This window comes from Monodelphis domestica, chromosome 2 (assembly GCF_027887165.1).
Source record: "Monodelphis domestica isolate mMonDom1 chromosome 2, mMonDom1.pri, whole genome shotgun sequence".
NCBI lineage: Eukaryota > Metazoa > Chordata > Mammalia > Didelphimorphia > Didelphidae > Monodelphis > Monodelphis domestica.
Genome location: NC_077228.1, coordinates 302655773 through 302680808, shown reverse-complemented (window position 1 = coordinate 302680808; position 25036 = coordinate 302655773). Strand labels below are relative to the sequence as shown.

The 25036-nt window shown below is 33.4% G+C and overlaps 1 protein-coding gene across 16 annotated transcripts in view; it reads right to left on the bottom strand.

Annotated features, from left to right (window-relative positions):
* Positions 1-17538: 17538 nt before the first annotated feature.
* Positions 17539-25036, bottom strand: part of MLIP (muscular LMNA interacting protein) — a 394551-nt gene continuing 387053 nt past the window's right edge. For 12 of the 16 annotated variants that reach the window (XM_056818416.1, XM_056818418.1, XM_056818420.1 and 9 more), the window contains one exon: positions 18671-24432. In XM_056818416.1, coding sequence (XP_056674394.1) covers positions 24172-24432 — 261 coding nt within the window. In that variant the 3' untranslated portion in view covers positions 18671-24171. Of the gene's footprint in view, positions 17837-18670; positions 24433-25036 lie in introns of those variants that run through there. The other 4 variants (XM_056818419.1, XM_056818422.1, XM_056818424.1 and 1 more) reach the window with 1 other exon arrangement.

Below are 25036 nucleotides of genomic sequence, written 5' to 3'. Positions count from 1 at the left end.
TTCTAAAATTAGTATAAGAATGAGAAGAGATGATTTGTGTCTTCACAAACCTAAAAGTTTGATATGATTAGGATGAGGATGTCTTTGATGTTAATACATACAAAAATATTGTTCAGGCTGAGAAAACTTCAGGAGAATGACCTAGATTACTCCATAGACAGACTGGAAGGAGTTATAGTCACTGATAGATAATAATAATAATAATAATAATAATAATAATAATAATAACAATAGCCAGCAATAATAATAATAATAATACAGAGCACTTTAAGGGTTGCAGAGTACTTTACAAATATATCTTGGTCAATTCTACATCTATAAAGGATAGGATTGAAGGGATAAGCAGGGGAATAATAAGAGAAAAGGGAAGTTGGCATATGACTATAGTGAAAGGGGGAGCACACACTAGAATAATGGAATTGCTGAACTGGAATTGGAAAGGACCTTTGAGGCCAGCTAATCCAACTTCTTATTTAAAAGATAAGAAACCAATGCCCAGAAAATTTAAGAAACCTGCCTAAGATCACATAGGTGGTAAGTTGCATGCTTTTACCTTTTACTTCTTCTATCCTGTGGTAAAAGGGGGCAATTAGATGGCAAAGGAAATAGACTACTATGTCTTGAGTTAGGAAGACGAGTACTAATCTGGACTCGAGAATTTACCAGCTCTGTGATCCTAGGCAAATACTTCACCCTGTTTGCCATAGTTTCCTCATCTGTAAAATGAGTTCAAGAAGAAAATGGCAAACCACCCACTTGTCTTTGCCAAGAAAACCCCAAATGGAGTCAAGAGGAATTGGAACTGAAATGACTGAATAATAAAAGCCTCTGGTAAAAGTGTACCCAAGTTGGGAAACTGCCTAAGGTAATGCATCTAAACAACTCTATAATCACTGTATCTCATGTATCTTCCAAAGTGGATAAAGTTATACAGCAAGAACAAAGTTTTACTTATGTTTTCTACAGCCTTTTGGCCTAACAAGAAAACAACAACAAAAAAAAATTTGGAAGACATTTTCTAAAATTACTTTCTCAGAGAAGTCCAACAGATTTTGAGCTGGGAGATTAGCAAGGATCCAATCACATCAAGATAACTTCCTTAGCTAAGTTTTGACTCAAGGAGCAAACAGAAGGAGAAGGAGAGCTCTGATGGACCATTCAACCAAATATGGATTTCTATTCATTCATTTTTGTTATTAATTGTAGAACTAAAGGCTAAATTTTGAAGCTTGCTTGACAGAGTAACATTTTTTCTCATAAGTCTAGAAAATAGTCCTTATAAAAATGACCTTGTACTGCCAAAGCTGATTTACAACTTTATTTTCACAAATTCTGTCTCATTTAAGTGCTCAGAAGTAAATAAAACAACCACCGACATGTCCAGTCAATTGAGCCTGAAAAAGTTTTCTGGGCATTTTCCCAGATAGTTAGGTATCTTTTGAGGTCAACATGGACTTTCCTGTTAGTGTTTTTCCAATACTCATCTCTACCTCAAAGTAATAGGTGACCTGCACTCTAAGGTAGTCTTCATTGGAAGACCACTACCTTAAAATTCTGGGTCCTCTTAGCCTTATCCAACACACAAAGGTTCTCTCCACTATTTATTTCTTGGTGGTCTTTAGTTCCTGCATTTCCCCTTTGTTTTCTGTTTTTATAATTTTTTTATTCAGTACCTTTTGATTTCATACATGAAAATTTCCCATCTCTGATGCATATTTAAGTCCATTTTATCACAAAGGAAAAGAAGCAAAATATAAAATTCAATAATATTTCTGACAACTTATGTGAAATTTTTATCTTAGTAGTCGGATGTGATTTTGCTATGAGGAAGGAGTTATGTTTCATAATTGTCTTTCTTCCCTTTGACCTACATTGTTTTCCCCTCATTACAATTACTAAGTATTCAACTTCCTCCTAGTGATCTGTTCTTTTACATTATTAAAGTTATTGTGTGCATTAGTCTTTGAATTATGCTTATTTCAGTCTGAAACTGTTTATACAACTTTTTTCATATTTCTCTGAATTCTTCATTTTCAAAATTTCTTATCATGGAATAATATTTCATTATATTTACATACAATTTTTCCCCAACCACAAACCAAATAATAGATACTAGTTTTGTTTCTATCATCAAAGGATATAGCTATAAATGTTTTGGTATATATAGTACTTTTATTTCAATCTTTTAATTCTATGAATCATGAATCTACTTGAAACATGAGACAATTTAGTTACTTTTCGTGCATAATTCCAAAATTGAAATTGAGAATAAACAATGTAACATCTCCACAACAATACATTGGTGTTTTTGTCTTACCACATGTCTATAACATTGACTGTTCTTGGGTTTGGTTTTGCTTATTTGCCATGTTTTTTTTTTTTAATGTCTTTTATGATATGAGATGAAATACCTAAGTTGTTTTAATTTAGATTCTATTTTTAACTATCATTATACAGATTATATTTTGGAACATTTGTAGTTTGTGATTATTCTTTTGAAAACTTTACTTTTTAAATCAATTACCCATTGGTAAATAATTATTGTTGTTACAAATTTTTGTTCATTCCCTGAATATTTTGCACATATGTACTCATTGAAGATAGTGATATAAAGAAGCAAATTCTACTCTCAAGGAGTTTGCATTCAAATGCAAAGATAGCAAAGGGTAATAAATATAAATGCACATGTAGGATTATGCAAAATGAATAAATACATAAACAAATAAAATGGCAAAATACAGGATCACTGGAGAGAAAAGACACTAGAAACTGTGGAGAGCAAAGGTTTCATAAAGGAAATTATGCTTGAGCTGCATCATTAAGTGAACAAAGAATATTGAAAACAAATGTGTCCTGAATTGCTTCACCAGCATTGAGTTCTCAAGATAGGTTCTGATTCCTAAAAACACATCAGTAATGTCAAAGAACTGGAAACTAAAGCGATATTCATCAGTTGGGGAATGGCTAAACAACTCATGGTTCATGAATGTAATGGAATACAATTGTGCCATAAGAAATGGCAAACAAGATGATCATAAAACAATTCTGCAAAGACCTATATGGAATGATACAAGGTGAATTGAGCAGGACTAGGAGAACAACAATAATGTATGATGATCAACTGTAAATGACTATTATCAACAAGTCAAGAATACAGGACCACTCCAAGGGACTCTTGATGAAAAAAGTTATCTATTGTCATTGAAGGAAAAGGCAGAGTATAAATGGAAATTGAAACATATCATCCTTCACTTTATTTTCTTCAGGAATTTTTCTCTATTGCAAGCATTATGAGTCCTGTTTCATAACATGATGATTATGAAAATATGTATTATATTATATTTACAACATATATCATATTACTTGCCTTCTTGGGGAGTGGAGAGTAGTGTGAGAGACAGATGGAAAATGGATTGCAAAATGCAGGAAACAAATATTAAAAATTGTATCAACATGTAATCTGAAAACAATTAAAATAAAAAACATGATAGTATATGAAATAATCCCAGGGCAAATACTCTTAACCACTGTCTCATGGAAATTAGTGATACTTTTTGTCAGACTTTTTTTTTCACTTTTTTATACACTCAATAAAACAAATATACCAATCATAAGGAGGTCAAGTATCATGAACAAAGAGACTAGTAAAATTCCTTGACATCAGGGACTGTAATTAATGGATTCACCAGTCAAACTCACTCTTTCTGACTACAGAAACTGATCTCCTGGGGAAAGAGTTCCAATCTAAAGAGGTTGCTTTACTTTCCCAAGTGTTATTTTTTTCCTCTTAAAATCTTTTGCATTTCTTGGATCTACTAATGTAGCTCTCCTGGAAGAAAAAGAAAATTAGTTAGTTCCTTTTGACTTGATCTTGTAGCTATGCTGTCTCTTTGTGGTCATTACTTTACAAATAACTTTCAAACATACATCTAACAAAACAACCAAGAATTATTCCAGGAATTGAAGTCAATCTCACCAGCCTCTTTTTATTCTCTAAATTCTTCCCTTTCTTGATAGAGGGGATAACTTTGGACTATCTCCAATCCTAAAACATCTCTTCCTTTCTCCAGGAGATGCTGAAGACTGCTTGTATCAGTTTAGCAATTACTTCCACAAGTTCCTTCTGTATACAAAGATGAATTTCATCCAGAATTGGTGACTTGTATTCATGGAAAGCACCTAGAAGTTTTCTTTTCATTTTCTCTCTTATCTTGGATTTCAATGTCCCATTAAACCCTTTTTTTTTCAACCAATGTTTCATAGTCTGAATATCATTCTTGGTTGGGGAAAAAAAAGAGGCATGCTATCTTTATACTGTCTATTATCTACATCCAATATATTCCCAGCAGTTGGTCTATTCTTTCTTTTATCTTTCCCTGAAGGTTCTTGTCATTTCTTAAAATTCATCATATCTTCAGAACATTATGAACTACAAAATTAAAATGGTCCCAATTGAAAAAGAAATGTTTTACAGAATTTTAAAGACCAGAGCAGTGATTAATAGTATAGTGTAGTAAAATAAATACTGAATTGGGTTTCAAGAAATTTGTGTTCTGGTTGCGCTCTGCCATTAAATAGCTATTTAATTTAGGAGTGAGCGTTTTCACCTGTTTAGATTGAGTTTCCTTTTCAGTAAAATTGGAGGGTGGGATTGGATGACTACTAAAAGGTAAGAGCTTAGGTCTTTTGTTACTACCATGGAACACTACTTTTACATGGTTAGAGATGAAGGAGACCTTAAGGGAAATCCTGATTTATCAGACTTCAAGTTTCATATGGTTTCTTTTGTGTAGACATAGATTGCAGCCTCCAGTACTTAGAATTTCATGATTTGCCATTTGGAAAAGAAAAGAAAAAACCTCACTGGATGATCACTATGCGGATGAGAGATTTCTCTGGATTTACCTAACCTAGTCTTAGTCATAGTCAGTTAACTAACATAGTGCATAACCTTTCTAGTTCAGTAGGTACTACCAAAAATTTTATCACCTTGGCATAACCTTTAAACATGAAGTTAGCAAGGATTTAAATGCAGGGTGCTTAACTATAATTCAGGTATTAAGCTAGACATTTTGTATGCCAATACAAAAGTGAATAAATCCTTGCATTCACAGAACTTACAAATATTCTATAATTTTGAGTACCAAGGATCACTTCCATACCATGATGGGGCATTGAAGTAAGACTATAATGAAAAGCCAACTCAATATATGTCTAAAAAAGGTTTATATCAAAGCTTGTCCTAAAGTTATCTGGAAATGCCTTTTTCATAATTTTCATAGTTAACAGATGCTTAATGTGGTGAGTTGTGTGTTTTGATAGGCTTTCATTATTTTTTAAGCTAAAGATGAAGAGAAATAAATGGGAAGAATCATTCCATACTAAGTCATTCACAGCTTGCATTTTCATTGGCAAATATATTATCTCTGAATATACCTTTCTGCATGGACACACATTGAAATCAATAGCTGTGGTATTTTTAGAAATTAAACATTTATATTTGATTTTAAGATTTAACTTCATACAAAATTTATGCTGGACATTGCGAAAGGGAAAGACTCTGCCTATTGTTTAAGTTTAAATTTTCTTCTTGTGCTAGAAGTGCTAGAAGAAATATTTGACAATACTGAATTATTCCCCCCTCACTTTAGAGATAAGAAAGCTATTTATTCAAGTACTGTTTGGTCTAGTATTCCAAATCAGATAATACTCTAAACTAGTATTTTGTATTTAAATAATCAATAGGACAAGAGCTCTTTTCCAAAAATTTAGATATTTGTGTGTTTTCTGCATCCCAAATTCAATTAAAATAATATCAACCATGTTTATCAGTATATTCCCTATATTTTTCTCCTTTAGTTGACCAACAATGAGAATCTTGCCCAAATTCATTGTTTAATAAGAGTCTGGAAATAATTTGATTTTTAAATGTATTATTTTTAAGAAAAATTTTTTGAGTTATTCCCAAGTCCCCTCCACTTCCAAAACCAAAATCCTATTGTTTTCTCTGTTTCTCAATGGAAAACTAGCCACATAGGTGTTTTAACCTATTTTAAAAGAATTATTTGGTATTTTCAAAATTTATTTGAATGAATTATTAGACCTGCAAGGACCATCAGATTCATCACCTCTACCTACCTCTCTTTCATCTATGGTTCCCCTATTCTTTAACCGTTAAGTGGTTTAATATCAAAAAACAATATAATTTAATCATTGGAAATGACATTTCAAGAGAAATATTACTGCATGTTTTATTCCATTTTCCTAAGCATTAAGGGATCTTTTCATCTAACTTGCACTTAAAACCTTCTATATGTATTGTTTTTCTTCATAGAATTTGATCTTAAAATGGAATTAAACCTAAAGTAATTTGTGAGTCATGATATAAACAGTTGGGGAAATCAGAAAGGGCTTCATGTTGAAGGTAGTGATTGAGCTGTATGTTGAAGGAAGGGACTATGTGAAAAGGATCATTAGTCAGGGAGAACCAATGAAAAGACTTATAGATAGGAGAGGGAGAGTTATATGAAAAGAAAAGAAAAAAAGGAAGTCCATTTGTTTGGATTGTAGAGTACAAGTCATTTGAGACATTTTATAATGAGTCTGAAAAGATAGGTTAGGGCTAAATTGTAAAGAACTTTAAAAACTCAACTGAGGAACTTGTCTTTTATCTTGGAGAAAATAAGATGGGCCACTGCATTTTATTGAGGTTGTATTGGGGGAGGTGAAGGCATTATGATGGTCATTTCTTTATGTAAGGAGAACCATGTTGATTAGACTGGTATAAAGAGAGATCTGAGGCAAAAGAGGAAAAAAAAACTGAGGAGGCTGTTGCAATAATCTAGGTGAGAGATGATGAGGGTCTAAATTAGGTGACTGTGTGAATAAAGAGAGGAACTTGAATGAAAGCATTATTAAAGATATAAACAAGATTTGACAAGCATTTGGATATGTGGGTTGAGGGATGATGAAGACTCCAGGGTAATATATAGGTTATATACCTGAGAGACTAGAGGAATGGTGATACCTTTGATAAGGATAGGGAAGTTCCAATGAATTAATGAATAAATGAATAAACAAATAAATAGAGCATTATTAAGTGCTTATCACATGTAAAGCACTGTGATAACCACTGGTGATACAAATAGAAAAAAGTAAGTCAGTCTTTGCTCTCAAAAAGCCCACATTCTAAAAAGAAATACAATATATATATAAAATATTTTAGATGCAACTTGGAAAAAAAAGGTCCCAGAGTGCTTAGGATATAGCAGCAAAACATGTGGCAATGCCTCTTTTAAAAATGTAATTTCTAATGATTTTATTCTATCCATTTCCAAAACTGACCATATAATAATGCCAAAGACTTTGATGTTGAGACTTTTTTTTTTCTGGGTCTTTGGTCCCTGTGGCTATAGGACCTATAGAGCAGTTCCCAAAAGGCATCTCCATAGGGATTGTATTGAAGGGTGATAACTGACCACACTAAGCTAGAATCATGGCTATTGTCAAAACTCTTGGGTCCATCAGTTTCTGAAGAGAGATGGTGGTGAAGATAGTGGTGGTGGTTTGACTTGCCTGGAATATGCTGCCTCCTGTCTTTCCTGCAAGGAACCTTAGGACCATATATGGCAGTCAGTTTGCTGTTGAGTTGGGTAAGTTTTATTTTAGATATGTTGATTCTGAGAACTCTCCGACATAATTTAAAATGTTCATTGTACAGTTAGTTGGTGATGCATATCTGAGTCTCAGGGAAAAGACCATGAATGGAGATTAGATGGAGACATATATACATGCATATAATATTAATCATATAGGATATAATTATCATGAATATTATAAATTAATGACAATGGCTGTAGCCTGAACCAATAAAGTCAAAGGAATGACTTATTTGCCTTTCAGGGAAAACCAATCAAGCCTCCAGGTCAAGGATTGTAGCAAATATTGATCATATTACAACGATTATGATCAGACATGCAACAATCAACAAGAACTGATTAAGCATCTACTCTGTGCCAGGCACTGTGATGAAGATCACATAAGGGAACAATAAAGTGATTTCTATTTTGATTAAGGAGATAGAACATTTGTAGAAAATGATGAGATCTCTGCATGCACTTGAGATAAAGTCATGGACTGGTTTATGGATTTAAAGGGATGTAGAAGTTAACTGGTCTAAGGGTAAGAGTTAAGGAGAAGAGAAAAAACAATGAGCCAGATGCTGAACATCTTGAGAAAGGAAAGAGAATGAACTAGGGAGTCAGTACATGCCATTCACCATGATTTGAATAAGGTGGAGAATTTAATAGAAGAAACTTCAAAGAGAACTTGCTGAGTGACAATAGTAAAAGGAGATAGAGTCTAGCAATGGGGATCAAGATGTATTCCAAGCTTATGCTAGTGCCAGAGTGAATATTGGAGTGTCAGTGTCATTTGGATAAAAGTCATTTCTCAGTAAGAACAAAAAGATAGAAGGCAGAATAGAAGAAAATGCCCAGAAAGAAGAGTAGTTGATTCATTATGGAATAGAAATTGCAGAGGGGGACAGGATTGAGATGTGGATGGCACAAGGGGTCTTTAAGAGGACAGGAATAAGAGAAGAGGGGAGTGGGAATAGGAATTATGATGACAATGACTGATAATTATTATCTATATCATACAGGTGTATATGTATATTTATGTGCATTTCTATCCATATTTGTGTGATTATGTATATGTAAATCTTTATATGTGAATATACATGTATATATATATAGAAATACATATGTATATGCATGTATATATTTATATCTTTCTGATTCCAAAAAGGTATACCAGGAAACTTTAACATTTAGACTTTACAGTCAAACATCACATTTTTTTATTCCTCATTCTTGATATAATTCTGTCTTATTGTCTCTCCATTAAGATCATTTTTTGTGTGACTTTGAATGTTGCACTAAAGCATAAACAATTTGAATTGTGTAATACTGTATGAAACCTCTACCCTCACTAGAGTTCTACATGGAATTTCCTGTCTTGTTTTGCCTCATAAATAAAAAAGCATAATTCCACATTTTGAAATATATGTCTATGTATAACTATATATATATATATATATATATGTATCTTCTATCTCAGTCTATAGAGAGAGATATAGATCTACATAGAGATAGAGAAATAGAGCTAGAAAGACAGGGAGACATATGGATGAACAGATAGACAGATATAAAGATAGATAGATAGATAGATAGATAGGTAAGTAGATAGATAGATAGATACTCTCTAAATATATGGTAATGTGATTTCTAATTGTGGCAAGATCCAGTTAACTGCAACAAAAAAAACAAAAGAATGAATGAAATTTTGATTCTGACGAGTTACAAAATATCTAATTTTAGAAACACTAAAGAGACTATTTAGATTTATGCCACTCAAGAAAGCTCTAAACTTTTATTTGATTCAGGGCAGATCCTTGAGTGAAGCTTCAATATGGATCTGTTTAGAGATTCAGGTCTTTTATCAGAGAGTAAAACCCTGTCATTAGCACTAAGATTGTAAACTCAGAGGGAAAATAGGCATTTTAATTTTTTTTTTCCTCAGGAGATTGCTCCATTGACTTTATACAGAAATAAATCCAAGGTAATGGGAAATTTCTCTGTTGAATAACTAACTCGGATTTCAGAAACAAAATAAGGACATGATTTTAAATGGTTTATCTTCCTCATTTCTTGGAGCCATATCTGTTTTGTTATACACAAAAAAAAAAACGAGTAGAGCAGCTAAGACCCAGGGCCAACATGAGATCATTCAAAAGAAAGCATATACAGTTTTCCAGGGTCAATTTATTTTTTTAATGTGACGTACACTTAGTTCAAGATCATTTTTATGACTTTCATTGGCATGGCAAAAAGTCATGCTATTATATTGGACTTTTTCTCTCCTCTTTCCCCCGCCCTAAATCTCTACCACATCTAAGCATCTACAGTTTAGACTTCCTCTTTAAATTGAATACTAATAAAGGACACTGAAAGGTCCACAAGCAGAGGATGAGTTTTTGTGACCAAAGAACAAATCCAGAAAAGTCCCTAGAACTCCCACTTTCCCAATTAATTTAGCTGACTCCTAGCCTGAAAGGACATCTTACACTTCCTATGATTGAATAGCCAGCTCCTGTTCCCATTTTAATTCCTGCTTTTGCCTTTCAGCTGATGCTTCTATAAAATCTGTCCCTCACTAGCAATTGTCATGGGACTAGCTTCATTCAGTTGAACTTCTCAGTGTTTTTATTTTAGAGATTCTGTTTGGCTATTTCTGAGCTCCAATCTTTTACCCTGAAAAAAAGTTTTTTTCTTTACATTATTTATAAAGCCTCATTTCTCTATTGCAGATAAAAACCAGAGTTTCATCTTTTGAATTTACCCCCAGAATGTTCACTGTGTGAGAATTTGATCCCAACTGCTTGAGTGCTCCAGAAAATACAAAGGAAATGTATCAGTAAGCCTTTACAAGGGGAAATCAAAATGTCCTCATCAATACTCCAAATAAAAGAAAACGAAGGATTTCAGGACTAGAATTGAGAATGATAACAAAAAGTCATAAATCAGAGACAGAATATGATGTATAGTCATTCAAAATGTTCTATAAGAAATGTTTGAAAAAATTGTATAAAATATATGCACAGTTTAAAGCCAATCCAAAAATGTGTCCCTGTTAACCATTAATCCAATGTAGCATACACAGTAGAAAGAATACTAGATTTACTCTCAGAAAAATTGGATTTAGAGGACTTCTCTGCTACCTTTGGGTCCTTGGACAAGTCCCTTAAGATTTCTTAGTCTCTGTTTCCTCATATCAAAAATAATGGGGATGAATGAAAGAATAACCAGATCATTTGCTGTTGTTCAGGCATTTTTTTAGGCCTGACTCTTCATGACCCCATTTGGGGTTTTGTTGGCAGAGATACTAGAGTGAGTTGCCATTTGTTTCTCCAGCTCATTTTATAGATAAGGAAATCAAGGCAAATAGGTAAGTGATTTGCCCAGGGTCACATAGCTAGTGTTTGAAGCTAGATTTGGACTCAGAAATGGAGTCTTCCTGGTTCCAAGCCTGGCAGTCTATCCACACTGAGACACCTAGCATTCTCATTGTGGAGCTGAAAGGAACCTTAACACCTGACTCAGTGACTCTAGGCAAACTGCTTAGCCCATTATTGCTTTAGACTAGAGAAGTCAAACATGTAGCCCAGGGTCCAGAACAGTGAAATGAACCAGATTAAAATAAAATTGGGAAATACTTAACAAATTAAATAAAAATACAACAAAACATAGATTACGTTAATATGTGTTTCTCTAAGTCAATATGTAGCCACAGGGATCTGTACCATTTTTATTTGAATTTGAAATCATTGCTATAGGTGATTAATTCTCTAAGACTAGATGCTGCAGGGAATCTTCTGAATCTAATTAGTAAAAGGAATCCTTTATGCCAATGAAAACACAAGATCAGTCCCTAGCCCTCACTTTGGAAGTGTGTTATCTCTACCAATGAAATTCTTCTTGGAAGGAGCACTGGCTCTGGCATTAAAAGAATCAGGTTCAAATCCTGCTGGTAATAATTACTTTCTGTGTGACCTTGAGCAAATCACTTTACCTATTTGTGCTTCAGTTTACTCATTTGTTAAAAGAAGGGGTTGATCTAGATCAGGGGTCAACAACTGGTCCACTGCCTAAATCTATATCATATGAACAAGGAATTTTTGAATGCCTTTGCTTTAGTTTCTTATTAATAAAAGTCCTTTCATAAATAAAAATTCAGTAAGATGACAAAAACAGTATTTTGGTTACCTGAAGCCTTTTCTAATTGCACATTTTTCTTTTTGCCAATCAAGAAGAGAAACTTTTTTAGAATCTTGTCTACTGTCTGCATTTTATTTAGTAAACTAGGCTGGAAATATATTCTGAATGCTTTTTGTTTGTCTAGAGTTAATTAAGGCCTTATCAAAAGAAAAAATGGTCACTAGAAGGTATACATAATGATAAGGTCATGTCATGTCTCACCAAAGAGACTAGTTATATAGACATTAGCAGTTCAAGAATTTGATTTCTTAAAGTCTTTCCTAGTAAGCAGGCAACCATTTGCAAACTGACAATCACTACACAGACAGACCTATAAACATTAAGAATCAAAGGGCACAGGACTGAGAAACACTGTTTCCAATATGGCAGCAGTAAAGCAGCAGCTAGGTGGCAAAGTGGCTAGAGTGCCAGAACTGGAATCTGGAAGACTCATCCTACTGAGTTCAAGTCTGGACTCAACCACTATCTGTGTGACCCTGGGCACACCACTCAACTCTTTTTGCCTCAGTTACCTCATCAATAAAATGAGCTGGGGAATTAAGTATCTTTACCAAGAAAACTACAAATGGGGGGTGGGGGGGAGGATCACAACTGTATAATTGAAAAATCTGTTACCCTAAAGGGGAACTACATTTCCTGAGAGCCCACTGACTTCCTGTCACTACGTACTTCCTGTAGACAGGGAATAAATATCCAGGAAGCTGCCCTGCTCTTCCTCTTTTGGCTTGCAGCCAGTGCTGATGGTGGTAAGGTGGTGATTTTGAAATGGCTAAACAGCCATTGGCACATGGTTTTTATTTTGTACCCTCTTTATTCCTTGATTTCTAATGATCATTTTAATAAACCTCCTTAAAATATATTTTTTAATTATTTAAGATATAATTTTAATTTTAAACAAATTGGACATGACTTAAAAACCACTCAACAGCAATGGAAATGAAATATAACATTATAGATTGTGCCCAAAGACATGTATGATTCATTCCTTTAGCCAATCACAAAATATTTCCAGTGTGACATCATCTGTCATTATCCAAATGATCAAAGAACTTCATTCTTCTCAAATTGACCAAGATTTTTCACACTTACTCTATACTTTTGATTGATTGGCTTAATCAGGTAGTCTAGACCATTGCTAGCGGAATAGAAACTTTCACCTTTACACAGCAAACTGGCAAAGATGACGAAAGTTGCAAACAGTGTTGGAGAGGTTGTAGAAAGATGGTACAATAAAACACTACTGGCATTTTATACTAAATTTTATTTGTATTCCACATGCCCAAATTTTTTCTTTTATTTATCTCGTTTTTTTGTCTTCCTTACTAAATGCTTAATTTGGGGGCCTTGTTTCTTTTCTGACTACATAATCACTTCTTAAGGGAACTTATTCATATGAATTATTTGACTTAGCATTTCCCTCCACTCATGGGATCATCATACTGATTATGGAGTTTCACCCTTGGACCATTATGACAGCATATATAAATACATACATATTTGTGTATATGTGTGTACGCTTACTCTAGATATGTATGTATGTATATATAGCTCTTTTGTTTTTAGGTTACCTAATTTTTGCCAGTGTGCCTTCTCTACTCCTCCCATAAAATTATCCCCTATAACAAAGAGCATGTTTAAAGAAAAAAAATTGAGGAATAGAAAAAATCAGCAAAATTGATCAATATGTGGGAAAAATCTAAAAATATATGCAATATTCTACACCTCTGGAATTCCTATCTCTGCAAAGTTATGGGTGGAGGTTGTCTTTTTATATTTCTTCTTTGGGCGCACGCTCATTCTTTATGATTTTGCAACATTCACTTCATTATTTTGTTTTGCTTTCCATTTACATTGTTGTAGTCACTGTATATATATATATATTTTTTTTTTTTACTCTATTGTATGCTAAATCAGATAACTTAAGTTTTTCCATGCCACCCTTATAATCTACATGCTTATCATTTCTTATATGACATTAATATTTCATTACATTAACATGTTGCAATTTCTTTAGTCATTTCCCAATTGATGGACATCAATTTTCAGGTCCTTTGCTACCAAAAAAAGTGCTATATACCAAGTAGTGAAAACTCTGGCCTAAAAGATATTGATGTATCAGTCATTTTATTCGTATAATTCTAATTACTTTCCAAAATAGTTATATTGAATCACATCTCCATCAATAATACAATAGTGTCTCTGTCTTTCCACAGTCTCTTCTACATTTACTATCCCCAGTTTTTTCATTGTTGACAATTTGAAAGGTTTGAGAAGAAATCTAAGGATTATTTTGAGTTGCATTTCTCTTATCAATGACACTAGCATTCACATGGCTGTTAATGCCTTGCAGTTCTTTTTTTGAAAATTAATTGTTGACATACTTAGACCTCTTTATTATCTATCTCGTGTATCAGTTCTATATATATCTTGTATAACCAAGGATTATCTCAGAAATTAAATACAAAGATTTCTCCTCATTCAACAGTCTTCCTTTCTTATCCCAGATACATTACTTTTCTTTATACAGAAATTTGTCAGTTTTATGTAATCCAATTTATCTATTTTATCTTTGGTAATTACCCTTTTGTTTATTCATTAGCATATTAGCAGTGTAGGGAGATTTAAGAAGGAATCTCATGCTTAAAAAAGAAAGATGAATGGTGTGACTCTGATTTGGGGGTAAATTAAAAATAATAAGTTAACCTCCATGAGGTCAAAGACAAAATATTTCTATTTCAAGTCATTTTGTTATCCCCAGATTAAACACTCAATAAGAGGTTTTTAAATTGAACTAAAAAAATATGGACATGTTATGATTCTGATGTAGTCATACATAAGCATAGTCTGCAGCTCAACCTTTTTTCTTTTCTTCTATTTGTTTGGGTTTTTTTTAGTGTTTTTTGACTTCCTTTTAACAATTAATTCTCATACCTCATAACTCAGCCATGTATCCCTGAGTGCTCCGTGTGTTTGTCAACACTCTCCTCAGGGGGCATTATATAATTGTCACAAAATTCTAGATTTATAAAACTTTTTCTTGTTTGAAAGTAATTTTAGGATAAGAAACTTGCTACCTACCCGTATCTAGAAAGTGAACTGTTTGGAGAAGGCACCATGAAGATGCTTGCAGAAACCACAAACTGCACCAAAACATCTTGAAGTATTGGGGATTGAATGCATTCATTTTGAATGTAAATTCTTATACCTGAGGGGTCTGCGCCCTTATTGGCTTTTTGTCAATGTGCCTAGCAATCATAGGTTTGGTTCTCTTTCTCTTTTACTTCCCTTTTATCCCCAATTTATTATAATTTCCCATTAGAAAGTGCATTATTGTATGTACCTCTAGTTGAAGATCTTTAGAATATAAGTTCATAATATGTACTGATTCCATGATGAAGCTAGGCATGTAAATCTGGGAGATTTCTATACCCTCATTTCCCATGGGAATTAGGGGGGGGGGATTTTGTAATTAAAATTTGAACCCAAGAACTACTATTCCCAGTATCCCATGTTCCTTCTCACGTTGCATGCTAACATAGAGAGGATATGAATTTTGGGTAACCCTACCTCTCACTCTCTCTTCCTGTGATTGGCAGTTGTGGAAGCTGGCTTTGGGCCAGGGAAAAAAATTTAATCACATAGTCTTATTTTGTTAGATAATTAGGTTTTTATTCTTTCTACTTCAAGTGATTATTAATAAACTCTAAATATAATGCTTGAAGTTATTGGACATTATTATTGTTATTATTATTATCTTACATTTCCAACCCAAGCAATCACTGAAGGTTGTGATCTTTACCATCTCCCATGATGTCTACCATGGAAAAATTAAATTGGTAAAAGAAGTTGTTTGGAAGACTTCCTGAATAGAAATATTAATATTACTAACATGTCACAGTGAACAATACCTTTGTTTTATTTTATTTATTTTTAATATTTTATTTTTATTTTTAAAAATATTTTTTGGTTACATGATTCATGTTCTCTCCTTCCCCTTTTTCCTCCCCCCTCCCAAAGCTGACAAGCAATTCCACTGAGTTATACATGTATTATCATTCAAAAACTCTTTCCACATTATTCATTTTTGTAATAATCTTTAAAAATCAAAAACCCATATCGTATACCAATAAATGAAAATGATAAATCATATGTTTTCTTCTGGATTTCTACTCCCACAGATATTTTTCTAGATGTGAATTACCTTCTTTCTTGTAAATCCTTCAGGACAGTCCTGGATTATTGCATTGCAATTAGTAGCAAAGTCTCTCATATTTGATTTTAACACAATGTATCAGTTTCTGTGTACAATATTCTCCTGGTTCTGCTCATTTTGCTCCACATCAGTTCATGGATGTCTTTCCAATTCTTATAGAAAGCAAGCAGTTCATCACTTCTTATAACACTATAGTAATCCATCATACCACATACCACAATTTGTTCAGCCATTCCCCAAACAGGGGACAATCCCTCTTTTTCTAATTTTTTGCCACAACAAAAAGCACAGCTTTTATTTTTGTACAAACAGGTCCATCCCCCCCTTTTTTTTAACTCTTTAGGGGACAAACATAGTAGTGGTATTTCTGGATTAAGGATATGTACTCTTTTAAAGCCCTTTGGGCATAATTCCAAATTGCCTTCCAAAAATAGTTGGATCAATTCACAATTACAACAGCAATGCATTAGTGTCCCAATTTTGCCACATCCACTCCAACATTTATTATTTTCCTTTTCTGTCATATTGGTCAATTTGCTAAGAGTGAAAACTATTGTTTTGATTTGCATTACTCGAATCAGGAGGGATTTAGAACACTTTCATATGATTATTGATAGCTTTGATTTTTTCATCTGAAAACTGCCTATTCATATCCCTTGATCATTTATCAATTGGTGAATGGTTTGATTTCTTGTAAATTTGACTTAGTTCCTTATATATTTTGGGAAATTAGACTACTAGAAAATTGTGTTATAATTTTTGCCAATTTGTTGCTTCCCTTCTAATTTTGGTTTCATTAGTTTTGTTTGTGCAAAAACTTTTTTTAATATAAAAATCAAAACTATTCATTTTACATCTTGTAATGTTCTCTGTTTCTTGCTTGATCTTAAATTCTTCCCTTCCCCATAGATCTGACAGGTATAATATTCTATGTTCAACTAACTTATTTATAATATCACTCTTTATATTTAAGTCATATACCCATTTTGAATTTATCTTGGTATAGAGTATGAGATAATGATCTAAACCTAATTTTTGACATACTGTTTTCCAATTTTCCCAGCAGTTTTTGTCAAATAGTGAGTTCTTATCCCAAACCTAGGATCTTTGGTTTTATTAAACACCAGATTGTTGAGGTCATTTACCCCTAGTCTATTCCATTGGTCCACCCTTCTGTCTCTTAGCCAGTACCATATTATTTTGATGATCACTGCTTTATAGTAGTTTAAGATCGGGTACTTTTAGGCATTGATCCTTCATATTTTTTATTAGTTTCCCTGATATTTTTAATCTTTTGTTCTTCCATATGAACTCATTATTTTTTCTAATTCTATAAAAATGTTTTTGGTAGTTTGATAGGTATGGCACTGAATAAATACCTTGTTTTATTTTCAAAATCAGTTTTCATTATAAAACAAAATGTAAAAAAGTTAACTAAATGTGATGCATTGATTTAATAAAGATCTTAAAAAAAGAATCAGTCATTACTTTATTCACACATGAGGTGCCTTTATTTGGTGTCTAAATATAAGGACATGTAAGTATCACTTTCAGTTTAATGGTTGGCATTAAAGCTCTAGTATCATCTCTGGAAATGCTGTATAGTATTATGAGGCTACTTTCAGTGTTCTATGTCTGCAGAAAACTTTTGAGTTCTATTGCTGCATTGCAGTTAATAAAGGAAAATTTCTGTCTGAAACACATAATGTAAATTTATTGAGTGGTTAGCACCAGCATCCTAAAGGCTTCCATATCCAGGGTTTTAGCTTCTGTTCTTGGATCATTGCTGCAAAGGAAAAGAAGGGAATTTTTAAAAGAAAATACTCAAACAGACACCTATAAGAATGTGAGATTTTTAATCATTTTGTCTCGGTTTTCCTTAATGTATGATTGTACTTTTTATATGATTATTTTTTAGTGAGGGCAGATGAGTGTCACGGTGAATGAGCCTGAATTCAAATCTGATCTCAGATATTTACTAGATGTGTGACTTTGGGCAAAACACTTAACCTTGTTTCCCACAGTTTCCTCATTTGTAGAAAGAGCTAGAGAAGGAAATGACAAATCGCTTTAGTATCTTTGCCATGAAACCCTAATGGAGTCACAAGTTGTCAAACACAACAGAAAAGAGATGAATAACAATTTTTTTTAGTGAATCGCTATAAGAGATGGAATTCTGAGACTTGTTCCTGGCAAAAAAAAAAAAATATATATATATATATATATGAAAGCAAAAAGCATGGTACACTGAAAAAGGGAAAGGGGTCCTTTGGAGGTTTTTAAAATTCGAGATAATTCCCACTTCAAGCCTATGCTTCCCTTCTTTCTTCAACTGCTTATCCCCATTGCCTCTGCTCTTATCCTTGATTTTTTATCCTTTAAAATGCGGCATCTGAAATAAGAAGGTGAGAGAGATAAGGCTGTGTATGAATGCCAACTTTTCACATTTACTATATTCCATCAGCCAGACTGGTCTACTTGCCACTTAAAGTTAACATGCCATCTCTCACCACCATGATTGTGAAGAGGTTACTTATCTGTGCCTAGAATTTACTCCATACCAACCTCAGTCTCTTAGAATCAGTCCCTCTTCAATACCCAGTCAATGTGTCACTCTTAAAAAAAAAAAAGGAAATTGAAGTTCAAAAATTAAAAGAGCAGACCTAGCATTTCAATCCAGAGACACTAACTGAACATTGTTTTCTACTGTGCAATGTTGCCTCTCAGTGCAATGAAGTCATTTACCCAAAGTCACATGTCTATTAAATGGTCAAATGAAGCCTAAGTCCAAATTTCCACTTAAATCTGCCTAAGCTTTCTAGAAAACAGAAGGTGAATTTAATGAATTGGAATGAAACTGAGCTATGACACCATGCCTCAGTTGCCCCTGACTCAGCTCCTATGGGCTACTTTTTCCATTAGTGAGTTCTTCTCAGAATCTCCATTTTGAGGAAGGGTCCAAATCAGCTATCCCTCTATTGTCTGGATTTGGCCATCATATCTGCTACATAATACTTTCTCTTCCCTCTCCTCCCTCTATTTTTTTAGCCTCCCTATCATGTGATTTCCCTTATTCCAGTGTAAGTTCTTTGAGGGCAGATCTGCATTTTTGTTTATATTTGTATCTTTATCACTTAGCACAATGACTGACAGGTAATAAGCATTTTAATAAATGCTTGTTGAATTGATTTATCTGGCAACTGTGAAATCAAAGATATATCATGTCAGGAAAAAAAAATCAACAGAAATGTGGTCTAAGGAAAAGCAATGGATCACTAGACTTTTATCTTTCAACTAAAAAGTTTAGCTAGAACAAATAGTGTTGATTGGTAAGAAAGAAAAGAAAAGAATATTATTGCATCACGTAATATTAAAACTGATATTGACTTAAAAAGTCAATTATTCCAAGCTCTTAATTTTACAGAAGAAAATCAATCAAGAATTAACTTTTTCTTATGTGTCAGATAGGTTTTTTCAGAACCTTCAGGAATCATACATTATTTCTACAAAACCTAACGACAATCTTGAATTTCTAAAAAACTTTGAGGGTCAAAATCATATGAAATTTCAAGCAGGTATGAAAATATTGTTAACACTAAAAACTATGCTAAGGTCTCTTCTAGCTTGAAATTCTCTATGATTCTATAATTCTGTGATTAATTAGATGATAATTATGATTCATTTAGCTCATTTACAACATTAAAGTAGGAAGCAGTGTGATGAACTGGACCTCTAGTTACAGCACTTTGGTTTCAATCCTGGCCCGGCTATTTACTATGTTTGTGACCTTACATAATTCACACCTCACTCTCCGGCCTTCAATCACTTCATCTGCAAAATTAAATTGGATTAAATGTTTCTTACGTTCCCTTTCAGATAAAAAAAAATCTTAGATCCTGTGAATTACTCAAAATTATAGAAGATTAAAGCAATTATAAAAATTTTAAAACTAGAATATAATTTAGAGATGATTTCAAATTTGCCCACCAGAAAAAGCAAGCCCAAAGGGGTAGAAATATTTTTCCTCATTCTTCTGCACCAAGTGGCCTATTTGGTTTTTATTTGTTTGTTTATTTTGTTTTAATTTTATGGCAGGCAGAATTTACTTTGTGAGAGAGTAATGTTTCCTGTTAATGAACATGTTCTAGTTACTCTAATTACTTGATTATATGTTCTACAGGTAAGAAGGGACTTTAGAGATCCTCTAATCCACATTTCTCATTTTGAAAATGAAGAAACACAAGCCCAAAAATGTTAAAGTGACTTTTCTTGAGTCATACAGTAAGTATCAGAGATGTGAGATTTGGACATACAAATCTATCAGTAAATTGAAAATTGGATGACCACTAAAGACTCTTCAAATTCCAGCTTTCTATGAATATAAAGGAACAAGGTAATTCTATGCAGGTTACCTCAGCACAGAATTCTACTCCTTTACTACCACTGGCAATTCAAAGTAGGAACTGGAAGCCCAAGGAGGTAGCTGGTTCTAAACATCATACTATTTATTTGCCAGCATAGACAAGGCCAGAGCTTTTCACTTTAATTTACATAACCAGTGGAAACATGCCTAGGAGTTGTCATTAGTCTACAAGGAGAGAAAGAAGTAAGTCATATTGCCCTATTTTCTCTCCATTACCCACTGAAGGACATTAGAACCAATATCAGTATTACCGTGAGTAAAACAAAAATGTTAGTACAAAGAAATATTTTGTTCTGGAAATAAGAAACTAAAAATTTACTCAAAAAATAATAATTTACATGAGAAAGTTAAATTCTAAGGCTTGATTAGGAAGAGTTAATTCTGGATAATGAATAATGTAATATTGTAACACATTAAACCAAATTTCATAAGAAATTTTTAAGGAATATAACATGTAAAGTTACTATCCAGTATCAGTTAATGTATGAGTGTATTTATTGCCTTCTATTAAATAATTACTATACCATACATATGTAAAATGAAATAACAGTTGAGTTTTCAAGGAACATATTCCAAAACATTGCTATGGGCTATGAATTCAGATTCTAACTAGGATTCTTGCAATGGAAAATTTATATTTCTGAATGCTAAAAGTTTCACATAAACATTGTAAAAAAAGATTTTAATTTTGCTTTATATAAACACTGAATTTTTAAGTTGGAAAGGTCCTTAAAATTCATCTAGTCCAGTGATTCTCAATCCCACCCATCCCCGCCCTTCGGGGCATAATATTTGCCAGATAGACTCACAGCACACAATGTTCACATTGAAGTTGAATGCCAAAGAAGGATTCCTTGGCAGCCAGGTCTCCTGACCCATTAATCAATCTAGGGATTTCTTTTTTCTCCCTTTTAATCCCTTCAACCTCTTCTTTCTTCTCTAAGACTTGCAGCAGTGAAGGAGGCTATTTTGTGTTTCCTCAGATAAAATTCCTATTGTGAGTTTCCCATTGCCACATAGGAAAAGTAGGCAGCAAACTACAGTTAGGGGCAGGAGCTGGAGCATGCGAAATATCTCAATGGAAAAATGAGCTTCATGACATATTTGGTGAAGTTTGCAATACACATTTTGAGAACTATTGATCTAATTGTCATATCAGGGGTTTTAAAACTAAAAATGACTCATTTAGATTTTTTGTCAAAAATATTTATTAAATTGAATTCATGTTACATAGGTAGTAAATAACAGACTAGTTATCAAATTAGATGTTCTGATTCCAAATCTAATGTTGGTGCCAGTCTACATAAGTAGCTTCCAACCTCTTATTTCATGAAAGTATCTTGGTGTTACAAGGGAATCACCTTAAAAGACTGATATATATTAATTTAAGGTCGCCAAGGAATCAGCTATGTAATTCCTAAATGAAAAACTCAAGTCAGCCGTCAGCCTTTTTTTGGAGTTTAATTACAATAGGAGCAAGAAAGGAATTAGAGATATATATAGAGAGAGAAAGGGGAGAGAAGGGAATTGGGCTTAAATACCCCTTCTGTTTAGGCTGGGCCAAAAGGCCCAAGCCCTTAGATAGCTGGGGCAAAGAAAAGAGATCAGTCCCTTTCACTCACGTGTCCAAAAATGGAGAAACAGTCTCAGAGGCCCCCACCTTCAGCTTCCTTCCGAGCAAGCTTCCTCCGAGCCCAGGAACCACACCGACCAAAAACTCAATCCTCTCTCCTCCAGTCTCCAGACCCTCCTATCTTTAAGGACACCATCCAAATTGCCTCCCCTCAGTCCTCACATCTACCAATCACTCTTCATCAATTTCCCTGTCAATGGAGGCTCTCGCTTAACCCAGGACCGCCCAGAGGTTTCTGGCTTTTGCACATGTCTGTTGAAGGTCATATTTTTCAAATGATTAAATCTATACTCCTTTGCTACAGCCCTTTCTAAATCCTGTTAACTTGAGTATGGTAGAGATTGGAATAATTAAATTTTGATCTAGGCTGCAGCCCTTACTCAATCCTATTAGGACTGAATAGGGTGGAGATTTATTCCAAGTATCTCCATTGTATCAATTCTAAAATCAATCAAGACCCAAAGAAATTCCTGTTCTATGCTCAAGCATAGGTCAAAGTCCTTTCCATTGTTCAGCAAAGGGTTTCTGTCCTAAAGTAATCTTAAGAAGGGAAGAGAAGGAACCTCCCATGCCAATGGAGTTCCCATTCCAATAGACTATCAGTAAGAAATTTTCCAAGTATGAAATATCCCAATGGTGAAATTTTCAACAATTATAAGTCTAAGGAAATTTGAGGTTTACAATCCCCCCTGATGATCATTGGGAGACTAGTCTCCCCATTGATCATTTAACATAATCATTTTGTAGTTCTAAATTCACTTCTAACTAAAGATATACACAATATTCAATTTTCTAAGAGAAATTAGAATAGTGAGAGAGGAAATAGAAAAGAAAAGAAAGCAAAACCAATGTTTGCTAGGCGCATTGACAGAAAGCCAAATTAGGGGCAGTCCCTTTTGGCATAAATGTTACAATAAATGTTCAATCAAAAGTTCAGTCCAATCAATCACATCCAAAGTTCATTCTTGATCTTCTTGATGAAGTGTAGGTTTTCGGCATCTTTCTGCAACAGTTCATTCTCTGGATATAAAAGTTTCAAGCTTCTTTCTTGAAGATCTTTTCTCGAACAAAATCAAAATCTTTGAAAATTTTTTATAACAGTAAAATCTTAAACAAAAGTCTTGGATTTTTATAAAAATAAAATCTCAAACAAAAAAAATTCAAAAATTCTTAGATTTCAAATTAAAATACAATCCCCCCTGAAGTAAGTATTTAAAAAAAAATTATCAAGTTTAGCTCAGAATGCAATGTTCAGTTATGGGGGTGTATGTGTCAATTATCAAAAGAATAGAAAAATAATCAAAAACATAAGAAAAATTCAAAATAGGCCTTGTATAGGTCCAGTTTAAAGTAATTTCTATCCCACAAGTATGTAGGACAGAATGCAGTAATATTTCACATAGACATTTGTAGCCAAGACTACAGGAAGTTGCCATAATATAAGAAGAAAAGAATTAGAATTCTATTTTGATGGGGAAATGTCATTCCCTTGTCTGATTTTTTTTTCCTTCAGAGATATAGGGAGCCAGCATGATAGTCAAGCTTTGTACTTGTTTGAGTACTTCAAAAAGAGTGTAGATACAAGGAAGTCCTACGACTTAAACATAAGTTAAGCGTCGCAACCTTGAGTCTCACTTTAATATTTCATGTGTGCTCTATTGGCACTATTCAGGTTTAGTCTGTGCTCCTTGTTTTTATCCCTTTTCCTGGAATCAGACACAAACATTAATCACAGTCCTATAATATTTTATCAATAAATGGCAGGTTCCCATAGTTTAAAGCTTTTAGGCATATATTGATATTATAGCAAGAGTATATATATTAACTTGTATTACTGCAGGGAAAAAATATTAATATTAATTATGTGTACTTTCAGTACAAAAAATGAGAAAAAAAATCAAATATTCTGATAAAAAAATAAAAGGAAAGAAATAAGAAAAAATAAGAAAAAAATCAGTAATTCAATATATTCTTGAGAGAAAAAAACCAGCATCCATTTGTCTATGGATTATTATCTCCAATTCTTATGATAAGATAGAGTCACAATTCATATGATAGGATAGAGTCAATCAGTCTCAGCAGAAGATGCTTTCTTCACATGTGAGCAGTGAATCCAAGAGTCTCTTTCTCCAATCTTTATAGATGTTGGAGTAGTTAATAATATTTGGAATGGTCCTTCCCATGAAGGTTGAGTTGCTCCAGTTCGCTTGAAATTCTTGATATAAACTTTATCTCCTGGGTTCAGGTCATGCAGAGAAAAGTCTAATGGTCCAGCTTGTACTGCAGCTCCGGATTCATGAAGTTCACGTAGTTTGTGCTGTAACACCTGTATATAGGAAGCAATAGTAATATCTCCCCCTAATAGCGATGTATAAGCCGGGGAGAAAGGCTTAGCCTGTATAGGCAGATGTCCAAAAAGCATCTCAAACGGTGAAACATGTAAGTCTCCTCTAGGCCTGCTTCTAAGATAAAATAGGGCCAGAGGGAGAATTTCAGGCCATTTTAAATGGGTCTCAGTGCATAATTTGCCAATCATAGTCTTAAGTTCTCTATTCATCTTTCCTACTATTTGGAGAGGAGAGAAAAAAAAACTGAAAAAGGTTAATTAATATCAACAAAATCAATACAATCTAAGAAGAATCATCTTTATTATACTGGGAAGTTCCCTGGGCACCCTCCTGAAGGGCACCTCTCTGAGGATCATTAGCACCTCGAGTAATTTTTGGACGAGCGCCATTTCTCATATATTGTTGAGTATTATCATTAAAATTTTCTTCAATTTGAGCATTATCATTAAATTCCCAATTCCTATTTCTATAATTCTGGTTTCTAAAGTTCTTATTTCTATATTCATTATAGTTATTTCCATAGTCATTATTATAATTTCTAGAATTCTGGTTTCTATAACCATTATCATAATTTCTATAGTT